The sequence below is a fragment of the Hemitrygon akajei genome, chromosome 3 (assembly GCF_048418815.1).
Source record: "Hemitrygon akajei chromosome 3, sHemAka1.3, whole genome shotgun sequence".
NCBI lineage: Eukaryota > Metazoa > Chordata > Chondrichthyes > Myliobatiformes > Dasyatidae > Hemitrygon > Hemitrygon akajei.
In genome coordinates this window covers 195,826,042-195,838,480 of record NC_133126.1, presented here as the reverse complement: position 1 = coordinate 195,838,480, position 12,439 = coordinate 195,826,042, and the positions used below count along the sequence as shown (strand labels likewise).

The following is a 12,439-nucleotide window of genomic DNA, read 5'->3' as shown; positions in this document are numbered from 1 at the left end:
TTACCGATAAGCCTGGACTACCATCTGAGCCGCTGGGAATCGTTGACTCTGAGCTGTTTCGGTGCTTGTGGCTGCTTAGCAAACGCAGTCCTTTTCATGTCCAGCAGAGTGGCCGGCTGTTTGGCGCTGCATTGAGTAAGTTACGAATTCTGATGTTTTCGTGGCCGGCGGAAACTTGCTGGTCGTTTGCTGCCAATCCGAGCTAAGATACAAATGGACTGTCGATGTATGTTTTTGTCTCCTCGCTGTCCAAGTATCTCCGGCTGCGTGGGTCTGACCGTTCGCCGTTGCTCTGAGTTGGGTATTTCTCTTTTCGTTATCCAAGTCTGTGTTTCAGTCCAATCAAGTCCAGATCCATGTTCTGTTTACCAGTCAAGTCAAGTTCGAGTCCATATCAAGTCAAGTCCGAGTCCTTACCAATTCAAGTCCGAGTCCCATGTCAAGTCGCGTCCGAGTTCCGAATTCCGAGTCGAGTCAGAGTTCCGAGTCGGGTCGAGTCCGAGTTCTGTGTCGAGTCGGGATCCAAGTCCCGAGTCCAGGTTAAGTCTGAGTCCCAATCAAGTTCAGGTTTTACCGTTTTGTTATCTACCGTTTACGTCCATGTTGACATTTTGTCAACATTCCTGGCCTTCCCAGTACTTCTCAATAAACCCAATTCATTTTATACCATCTTAGTGTCTCTGTCTTGCACTTGGGTCCACTCCCATTGCCCACTTTTAACAGATCGGACCAGTCAAACATGGACAGAGCGAGACAGACACTGTATTTAAACTCTCGCTAACCAGAGTTCCTTCTTGCTGAACATCAGCCCCACTCTCTCCCCCCGTCTGCTTCGTTGATAATCCAGGTAAGCCTGTTAGGTCGCTTGGTGGCTCCTATAGAGGGAGGTGTTAATGTCATGGTCTGGTCTGTGGACTCCGCATTCCAGTTCACGGACCAGTCCATGGACTCCACATTCTGGTTATTTATTTCTCTGCGTGTTCCGTTGTATGCCTTGATTGAGGCACCTGATCCTCATTTCGATCCTGCAACATAAATAGCTCCAGGGCTCAACTATTCGTTTGCTGGACCTTCATCAGAAATTCACACCGAGAAGCTCGTCACCAGAAACCAGTTACGAGAAACATGACGTCAGAAGCCAGTTAACGGAAACTTGTCACCGGAAACCAGGCCGGCCGATTCAGGCTCCGGGCTGCCAGGAAGTCTGTACCATCATCGGAGCTGCTGAGGATCGTGAACTGTAAGTTGCTTCGATGCATATGGCTGCTTAGCGAATTCAGTCGTTTTCGTGTCCAGCTGAGTTGCTGGCTTTTTGTCAGCGTTCTGAGAAAGGAAAGAATTCTGTCGTTTTCGTGGCCGGCTAAGACTTGCTGGTCGTTTGCTGCCACTCGGAGCAAAGATAAGAATGCACTGGCGTTGTCTGGTTTTGAATCTTCATTGTCCAAATCTCTCCGGCTGAGTGGGTCTGACCGTTCGCCGCTGCTCTGAGTTGGGTGTTCTGCCTCTTCGTTGTCGAAATCCCCCCGGCTGAGTGGGTCTGGCCTTTTCTCGTTGCTCTGAGTTGGGTATTCTGTCTCTTCGTTGTCCAGATCTGTGTTCCCGATCAGTCAAGTCCCAGTTCAGGCTCTGTGTTCCTGTCAAGACATGTCCGATTTCAAAGTCAAGTCAAGTCCAGTTCGGGTTTCAAGTTAAGTCAAGTCCGGTCCGAGTTCCAAGTGAAGACGAGATCCAAGTCCCGAATCTGAGTCGGGATCCAAGTCACAAGTCCAATTTAATTCCGAGTCCAAGTCAAGTTCAGGTTTTACTGGTTTGTTACCTAGCGTTTAAGTCCATTTTTACATTTTATTTCTTTTTCTGAGTGTTCCGTTGGGCGCATTGATTGAGGCACCTGATCCTCATTTCGAGCCTGCAACATAAATAGCTCCGGGGTTACGCTGTTCTTTTCCTGGACTGTCAAAAGAAACTCACAGCAAGAAGCTCGTCTCCAGAAACCAGTCACCAGAAGCCAATTGCCGGAAGCTTGTCAACAGAAACCAGGCCAGCCGACTCAAGCACCGGAATACCGAGAATTCTGGACCATTATCCGAGCTGCTGTGAATGGTAGACGTTAAGTTGTTTCGGTGCATGTGGCTGCTTAGTGAATTCAGTCGTTTTCGTGTCCAACTGAGTTGCCGGTTGTTTGCCGCTGCTCTGAGTAAGGTACGAATTCTATCGTTTTCGTAGACGACTGAGACTTGCTGGAAGTGTGCAGCCACTCTGAACAAAGATAAGAACGGACTGCCTCTGTCTGATCTTTTCTCTTCGTTGTCCAAATCCCTCCTGCTAAGTGGGTCCGACCGTTTGCCGCTATTTTGAGTTGGGTACTCTGTCTCTTCATTGTCCAGAAGCCCGAGTTCCACGTGATGTGAAGTCTTAGTTCCAAGTGAAGTCAAGTCCGAGTTCCCAGTAAAGCCCAGTCCGTGTTTCAATTTAGGTCCAGTCCAGCCTGATTTCGAAGTCAAGTTAAGTCCAGTCCGAGTTCCAACTCAAGTCGAGGTACAAGTGCCGAGTCTGTGTCGAGATCCAAATCCCGTGTCTGATTCGAGATCCAAGATCCGAGGCCAAGTTAAGCCCGAGTTCAAATTTCTTAAGCCCAAGTTCAAATCCAGATTTTAGAGTCCTAACGAAGTGTCTCGGCCCGAAACGTCGACTGTACTTCTTCCTATAGATGCTGCCTGACCTGCTGTGTTCCACCATCATTTTGTGTGTGTTGCTCCAGTTTTTACCGGTTTGTTATTCAGCGTTTACGTCCATGTTGAAATTTTGTCCTCATTCTTTCCCTCCAAGTAATTCTCAATAAGCACAGTTCAGTTCACACTGTCTCATTGTCTGTGTCTTGCACTTGGGTAAGCTCCCAACGCCCGCTTTTACCAACAACAACCCCAACCTTTGTGTTAGCAACAAATTTATTAACCCATCCCTATGCTTCCTCATCCAGGTCATGTATAAAAATCAAAAAGAGGAGCCCAGAACAGATCAGATCACTGAAATACTGGTCCCCAAAATATAACATTCAGTCCTTTATTTGTTGCTTTCTGTTTTAACTGCACTACGCCTCAATTGCCCTGTAACTCATCCCACTGAGTGTGATTATGCCTCAGCTCCTGTCTGTCTTATGTATCATCTATGTTGCATGCTATTTTTTTGATTTTTTCTGCTTACCCTTCCTCAGACGTATCACTCCGGATCATCCCACTGCAAAATTAGTTTATACCCACCAGAGCAGATTTATTACATCTGCCTACTAGGATTTTGGATCTCTCTGAGTTTAGTCTTAACCCATACTTTTTTAAAAACTTTTTTTATTGTTTTCAAATAGTTACAGAATAAATGTGTATGAAAAAAAATGTTACCCAGCCCCCCTCCCCTTAACCCCTCCCCCTAACATCCCTATTAAAAAATAAGAAAGAAAAAAAAAAGGAATGCCTGGATATTGGAGGATCCCCACATGCTCCATGGAGTTCGTAATAGCTTTAGTATATATATTTATTTCTTTCCCCAAGTAACCAATTATTTCATCTTCGGAGCACCTATATATTTAATCCTGTCTTTTGTAAATAAGGGCGCCAAATTTTCAAAAATGTTTCATATTTATCTCTTAAATTATAAGTAATTTTTTCAAGTGGAATACAGCCATAAATTTCGTTCTTCCAACTATCTATACTTAGATATGTATCCGATTTCCAAGTCACTGCAATAGCTTTTTTGGCTACTGCCAATGCAATTTTTATAAATTCTTTCTGATATTTATTCAATTTGGATATCGGTTTTATCCCTTCAATATTACCTAGTAAAAGTAATATTGGGTTGTGTGGAAGTTGTATTCCAATAATTTGTTCCAGTAAAACTCTTAGATTTGTCCAAAAAGGTTGAATTTTAGAGCAAGACCAAGTAGAATGTAAAAAAGTACCAATTTCTTGGTTACATCGGAAACACTGATCAGATAAATTTGGGTTTAATTTATTTATTTTTTGTGGTGTAATATATAGTTGATGTAAAAAATTGTATTGCACTAATCTTAATCGAACGTTTATTGTATTTGTCATACTCTCAAGACATAGTCTTGACCAGTTTTTTTCTTCAATTTTGATATTCAAATCACTTTCCCATTTTTGTCTTGACTTATGGACTCCTTGTTTAATTGCCTGTTTTTGAATCAAATTATACATACAAGAGATAATTTTTTTAATCTTTCCTTTTTGAATTAAAGTTTCTATTTCATTGGGTTTCGGTAGTAACTTTGTTTGACCTAACTTTTCTCTTAAATAAGCCCTTAGTTGATAACCCATACTTTTTCTACAGATTGTACGTTCCCTAGAGGAGGCTCCAGTGATCTAGGAATCCGAAGCCCTGCACCATACACCAGTCTCTCAGCTATGTTTTAACATGTCTGTCTGTTCATGTTATTCAAGTGCTCATTAGTAGGTGGCACAGGCAGCAATCCTGAGATTACTATCCTGGAGGTCCTGCTTTTTACCTTCCTACCCAACTCATTGCGTTCTCTCTTAAGGACTTCTTCCTTTTTTACGACCTATGCCAATGCTACCAACATGTATCAAGACTTCTGGTTTTTCACCCACTCCCTTCAGAATACTCTGCACCCAATCTGAGACATCCTGTACACTGGCAGCTGGGAGGAAACACACCATGTGGGTATCTCTTTCATGCTGACAGAACCTCCCGTTCCCTCACTTTGGTATCCCCTATGACTACTGCAGTCCTCATCTTCTCTCCCTCCTGCAACATGGAACCAGGCGCAGTGCCAAATACCCGATCGATGTGGCCGTCCTCTGTCAGGTAGCCCACCTCAACAGCATCCAAAACAAGATAACAATTATTGAGTGGCATGGCCACAGCGAAGCTCGCCTGACCTGACAGTCACCCACTTATGTAACTCCTGTAGCCTCGGGGTCACTAACTCCTTGTAGCTCCAATCTCTCTCCTACTGACTTTCCCTAATAAATTGTAGGTCATCAAGCAGGAGCTCCAGATCGCTAACAGGGTCTGTCAGATGCAGTTGATTTGACGCAGATGTGGCCATGTGGGTGACTATAAGATTCACAGGTTTCCCACATCTGGAACACAGAGCAGTTCTAACCATACAGACAGGTTCTCTATTCCTTCAAAAAGATCCAAGGGAGAAAAGAACGAAGCCCACATAATCTAAATAACTAGGCTGCCTGAATTCACTACACTACTGTAGTAATTTTATGTATTGCACTGTACAGCTACACACAAAAAAAAATCTAATTTTAAAATGTATGCGATGATAAAACTGATTCTGACTTGGGACTCTATTACAGACTGAGAGTGAAAGGGGCAGGGAAATGGGACGCCCTGTTGAGAAAAACGGAAGAGATGGAGAGGAAGTGGGAAGCACCAGAAGTACATTCTTTAATGATCAATAACCTAACTGTTTGGAATGAAATTACCCTTTCTGGTGTCTCAGGGCTGGGTGTCTGCATTTACAGAAATAAAATGCCTTGGCTCTCTTCCTTTGCCACCAGCCACAAACCCCTCCTGCAACACTCCACCCTCACAATTCCAACATCCTTTGCTCTTGCCAGATTCAGCAACTCTTCACTCCACTTTCAGAAATATAGTATTGTGCAAAAATATTAGGCACTGTGGCCATATATATGTGCCAAAGTATTTTGCACAGTATGGTATGTACATGATGGCGGGTAGGTTGGTTTTCGTAATACATTGGCAGTTTTAACTACCCCCTGTACAGCCTCGCTGTCCGCCGCAGTACATATTCATATCATTACCTGATTCAGCTTTGTGAGTATCTCCTTTCCTACTCATCTGCTGAATGAGTAGGAGCATACATCTCCTCAGTGTCATCTGGTAAAAGAGGCGTTGGTGAGCTTTTTGGAATGTCTTTCGGGATAATGCCAGATACTCCAGAAAATCAGGAGAGAAAGTATTTATTAAACCTACCAGCCAATAAAACCAACAACCCTTCCCCCCCACCCCCCGGTTCTGTGCCACAATTGTTCTCAGATATATGATGTTGCCGTCCAAAATTATAGATTGAAAATATTTCCGATATACTTAAGGAAACTTATAGAATGAAGGGATCGATAGACACACTAATCTGACACAGGTTGAACCAGTTTTAATGCTGGGTTTGATAACAGTTTCACGTTATGTTTAACAACAGTTCCTTTCTTCTTAAAAGATGCTTTTAAGTTTCCTGCATGCTTACAATTCATATTCCCCAGTTTTGCATTATCAATATATTTATACAACTTTGTTGCAAGGAAATAGATAGAGGAATATCTATTTATTAAGAGGAATAGATAGAGTGGACAGCGAGCGCCTCTTCCCCAGTGCACCACTGCTCAAAACAAGAGGACATGGTTTAAGGTAAGGGGAGGAAAGTTCAAGGTGGATATTAGAGGAAGGTGTTTTACTTAGAGAGTGGTTGGTGCGTGGAATGCACTGCCTGAGTCAGTGGCGGGGGGCAGATACACTACTGAAATTTAAGAGACCACTAGACAGGTATATGGAGGAATTTAAGGTGGAGGCTTATATAGGGGGCAGGGTTTAAGGATCGTCACAAAATCGTGGGCCGAATGGTCTGTACTATGCTGTATTGCTATTCGTTCCTTTTTCTTTGAAATAATTAGAGGGATATGGGGCAAACACAGAATAATGAGACTAATTTAGATGGGAATCCGTTGCTCGGTCAAGATGAGCCAGATGACCAATTTGCTGCTGGGTGACTCCAACAAATTTGGAAACATTGAATTTTCCTAGCTAAACCAATGATACATATTGAGTTCCCACTATTTGTAATCACTGATACCTGCAGTAAATAATTTGCCACAGCTTGCCAACCTTAGAAGGCCCTATTAAGTCCAGCTCCCAAAGCCGTCAAAATTGCCACCAATTGTAATCCTGTCCAGATACCTTTTGTGTAATAGTCGTGGTGGTATTTATTTTATAAGAATCTTTTATTTTATTTCTTTTATAAGTGATTTTTAACAATAGTGAGAAAACGTGGAACAATTTTAACCATCATACCAAGAGTGGTGATGCCTGGTAATGGCAAATGTTACGAATAGCCCTTGCCCAATTTCTGACTATAGATCAATAGGGAAGGTTATTCATTTGCTTCAGTTGAACAGTTCTCAAGTAGAAGCAACGTCCTGTTATTAATTCTTATTTAAGAAAAAATCGTCGCATCAACAAATGTAACTGCAATCAGTGGTCACTTTATTATGTATACCTTACAAATAATCGGAAACAAATATCAAATCACCTAATCAACCGTAAGCAACTCAATGCTTAAAAGTGTGGTGATGTGGCTCAGTATTTGTTCAGTCCAAATATCAGAATGAAGAAGTAATTTGATCGAAGTGCCTTCGAGTGGATTTTTTTTTTTTTTTGCCAGACGTGGTTGTTTGAGAGTCTCAGAAATAACTGATCTCCTGGGATTATCAAGCAAAAGATCCTCCAATGTTTACAGACAACGATATTAGCGGCAGTTCTGTGCATAGGAAACACCTTATTAATGAGGGAGGAAGACGGACTACGGCCAGATTTGTAAAATATGATAGGAAGGCAACTGTTACACAACTATCCTTGCATTACGGCAGTGGTGTGTAGAAGAGCATCATTAATGTATAATAACTCGTTGAATAAATAAGTGAAAGGGATTCTGTAAAAGAAGACCTGGGGTCTTCTTCATGCTGTACGTGATGAAGTGTATACTGAGTGCACACCTCCTTTATTTATCGTCTATCTGGCTAAGGAAATGTCTTCCTATCGCTGTTTTCGATGCAGTTGTAATGAAGGCATGTCAGTGACTATAGAACATAGAACATAGAATAGTACAACACATTACAGCCCATTCGTCCCACAATTTTGTGCCGACCCTCAAACCCTGCCTCCCATATAACCCCCCACCTTAAATTCCTCCATATACCTGTCTAGTAGTCTCTTAAATTTCACTAGTGTATCTGCCTCCACCACTGACTCAGGCAGTGCATTCCGCGCACCAACCACTCTCTGAGTGAAAAACCTTCCTGTAAAATCCCTCTTGAACTTCAGTCCCCTTACTTTAAAGCCATGTCCTCTTGTACTCAGCATTGGTGCCCTGGGGAAGAGGCGCTGGCTGTCCACTCTGTCTATTCCTCTTAATATCTTGTACACCTCTATCATGTCTCCTCTCATCCTCCTTCTCTCCAAAGAGTAAACCCCTAGCTCCCTGAATATCTGAGAATTATCCATACTCTCTAAACCAGGCAGCATCCTGGTAAATCTCCTCTGTACCCTTTCCAATGCTTCCACATCCTTCCTAGAATGACGTGACCAGAACTGGGCACAGTACTCCCAGTATGGTCTAACTATAGTTTTATAGAGCTGCATCATTACATCGCGTCTCTTAAACTCTATCCTTAGACTTATGAAAGCTAACACCCCATAAGCTTTCTTAACTACCCTATCTACCTTTGAGGCAACTTTCAGGGATCTGTGGACATGTACCCGCAGATCTCTCTGCTGCTCCACACTACCAAGTATCCTGCCATTTACTCTGTACTCTGCCTTGGAGTTTGTCCTTCGAAAGTGTACCACCTCACACTTCTCTGGGTTGAACTCCATCTGCCACTTCTGCATCCTATCAATGTCTCTGTGCAATCTTCGACAATCCTCTACACTGTCTACAACACCACCAACCTTTGTGTCGTCTGCAAACTTCCCAATCCACCCTTCTACCCCAATAGCCAGGTCGTTAATAAAAATCACAAAAAGTAGAGGTCCCAGAACAGATCCTTGTGGGACACCACTAGTCACAACCCTCCAGTCAGAATGTACTCCCTCCAGAACGACCCTCTGCCTTCTGCAGGCAAGCCAATTCTGAATCCACCTAGCCAAATTTCCCTGGATCCCATGCATTCTGACTTTCTGAATAAGCCTACCAGGTGGAAACTCGTCAAATGCCTTACTAAAATCCATGTAGATCACATCCACTGCACTACCCTCATCTATATGCCTGGTCACCTCCTCAAATAACTCTATCAGGCTTGTTAGGTACGATCTGCCCTTCACAAAGCCATGCTGACTGTCCCTGATCAGACCATGATTCTCTAAATGCCCATACATCTTATCAATAAGAATCTTTTCCAACAGCTTTCCCACCACGGTCGTAAGGCTCACTGGTCTTTAATTACCTGGACTATCCCTACTACCTTTTTGAACAAGGGAACAACATTCGCCTCCCTCCAATCCTCCGGTACCATTCCCGTGTACAACGAGGACATAAAAATCCTAGCCAGAGTTTCCACAATCTCTTCTTTTGCCTCGTGGAGCAGCCTGGAGAATATTCCCTCAGGCCCCGGGGACTTACCGTCCTAATGTATTGTAACAACTCCAACACCTCCTCTCCCTTAATATCAAAATGTTCCAGAACATCAACCTCACTCATATTGTCCTCACCGTCATCAAGTTCTCTCTCAGTGGTGAACACCGAAGAGAAGAATTCATTGAGGACCTCCCTCACTTCCACAGCCTCCAGGCATATTTTCCCACTTTATCTCTAATCGGTCCTACCTTCACTCCTGTCATCATTTTGTTCTTCACCTAATTGAAGAATGTCTTCGGGTTTTCCTTTACCCTACTCACCAAAGCCTTCTCATGCCTCCTTCTTGCTCTTCTCAGCCCCTTCTTAAGATCATTTTTTCTAGCCTATATTCCTCAATAGACCTATCTGATCCTTGCTTCCTAAACCTCATGCATTTTTGCCTTCTTCCACCTGACTAGATTTTCCACTTCACTTGTCACCCATGGTTCCTTCACCCTACCATTCTTTATCTTCCTCACCGGGACAAATTTATACCTAACATCCAGCAAGAGATCCTTAAACATCGAGTACATGTCCATAGTGCATTTCCCTGAAAAAACATTATCCCAGTTCACACCCGCAAGTTCTAGCCTTATAGCTTCATAATTTGCCCTTCCCAAATTAAATATTTTCCTGTCCTCTCTGATTCTATCTGTTTACATGATAATGCTATAGGTCAGGGAGCGGCGATCACTGTCCCCCAGATGCTCACCCACTGACAGATCTGTGACCTGACCTGGTTTGTTACCTAATAGTAGATCTAGTATTGCATTCTGTGACAGGAATCCATCCTGGACACACTTAACGAACACTGCCCCATCTAAACCCTGGGAACTAATCAAGTGCCAATCAATATTAGGGAAGTTAAAGTCACCCATGATAACAACCCTGTTATTTTTGCACCTTTCCAAAATCTGCCTCCCAATCTGCTCTTCGGTATCTCTGCTGCTACCAGGGGGCCTATAGAATACCCCCAGTAGAGTAACTGATCCCTTCCTGTTCCTTACTTCCACCCATACTGACTCAAAAGAGGATCCTGCTACATTACTCACCCTTTCTGCAGCTGGAATAGAATCCCTGACCAGTAATGGCACTCCTCCTCCCCTTCCCCCCACCCCATCCCGTTTAAAGCACTGAAATCCAGGAATATTGAGAATCCATTCCAGCCCTGGTGCAGTCAAGTCTCCGTAATGGCCACTGCATCATAATTCCATGTATGTATCCAAGCTCTCAGTTCATCACCTTTATTCCTGATGCTTCTTGCAATGAAGTACACACACTTTAGCCCGTCTACCTTATTACCTTTATACCCTTTATTCTGCGACTCTTTACTCAAAGCCTCTCTATATGTTAGATCTGGCTGTACTCCATGCACTTCTTTCACTGCTCTATCGCTCCGGGTCCCATCCCCCTTGCAAATTAGTTTAAACCCTCCCGAACCATGTTAGCAAACCTACCAGCAAGGATATTGCTCCCTCTCGAGTTCAGGTGCAACCCATTCAATCTGTACAGGTCCCACCTGCCTCAGAAGAGATCCCAATGGTCCAAAAAACTGAAACCCTGCCCCCTGCACCATCTCCTCAGCCACAGATTCAACTGTCATCTCCTCCAATTCTTACCATCACTATCACGTAGTACTGCCAGCAATCCTGAGAACGACACCCTTGAGGTCCTGTTCTTCAGCCTTCTGCATTGTTCCCGAAACTCACACTTCAGGACCTCATCCTTCTTCCTGCCTATGTCGTTGGTCCCAACATGTACCACGACTTCTGGTTGCTTGCCCTCTCGTACCAGAATGTCATGCACCCAGTCAGAGACATCCCGGACCCTGGCACCAGGGAGGCAACAAACCATGCGGGTTTCCTTCTCACTTCCACAAAATCACCTGTCTGCTCCCCTGACTATAGAGTCTTCAATGACGACAGCTCTCCTCTTCTCCGTCCCATCCTTCTGCACCACAGTGTCAGACTCAGTGCCGTAGGCCCTGTCAACGTGGCTCACACCTGGTCGGTCGTCCTCACCAACAGTATCCAAGACGGTAAGCTTATTATTCAGGGGAATGTCTACAGGGGTGTTCTGCACTACCTGTCTACTCTCCTTCGCTTTCCCCCCTCGGACTGTCACCCAACCACTTGCTTCCGGCAGCCTAGGTGTGACTACCTCCCTGTAGCTCTCATCTATGGCTGCCTCATTCTTCCTTATGAGTCGAAGGTCATCTAGCTGCTGCTCCAGATTCCTCACACGGTCTTCCAGATCGCCCAGCCGCAGACACTTCTAGCAGATGTGACTCTGCGGGAGAGGGGAGCTCCCCCAGGACTGCCACGTCTCACAGGAGAGGCACATCACCGACTCAGCAAGCATTGTAAAGACTAACTTTCATTATCTATTAACATTCACTATCTTTCATTATGAGTATGAGGAGACTTGATATGTCAACAAATACACTCAACGACTTCTACAGATAAACTCTGGAGAGTGTTCTGACAAGCTGTATCACTTTATGGTATTCAGATGGATGGCGCAGGGCCGGTGTTACTGCACAGGACCGGAATAAGCTGCAGAGGGTTGCAAATTTACCCAGCTCCATCTTGGGTACTAGCGTACAAAATACCCGCGACATCTTCAAGGAGCGGTGTCTCATAAAAGCAGCATCCATTATTAAAGACACTCAGTCTCAGGCCATGCACATTTCTCACTGTTGCCATCAGGCAGAAGGTACAGAAGATTGAGGACAAACACTCAGCAATACCGGAACATCTTCTTCCCCTCTGCCAACCGATTTTTAAATGGACATTTAACCCTGGACCATTAGCTCTCTTTTTCAATATATATTATTTCTGTTTTTTTGAATGATTTTTAATCTATTCAATATATGTGCAGTACAGAGTGAATGATTGATTGATTGATTGATTGATTGATTGATTTATTACGAATATTATTTTCCTTCTATTTTGTGATTTACATTGAAATACTGCTGCTAATTTGACAAATTTCACGACACGTGCTGGTGATAATAAACCTCACTCCGTTTCTGATTTTGATTTTAAT

At 43.7% G+C, this 12,439-nt stretch overlaps 1 protein-coding gene across 1 annotated transcript in view; it reads right to left on the bottom strand.

The window, feature by feature from the left end:
- Positions 1-1,142: 1,142 nt before the first annotated feature.
- The window catches only part of LOC140724639 (extracellular calcium-sensing receptor-like), a 34,145-nt gene continuing 22,848 nt past the window's right edge, over positions 1,143-12,439 (bottom strand). Inside the window, exons 7-8 of the mRNA XM_073039063.1 lie at positions 1,969-2,485; positions 1,143-1,323 (exon numbers count right to left, since the gene is read on the bottom strand). Of these exons, the coding sequence (XP_072895164.1) occupies positions 1,143-1,323; positions 1,969-2,485 (698 nt within the window). The remainder of the gene's footprint in view (positions 1,324-1,968; positions 2,486-12,439) is intronic.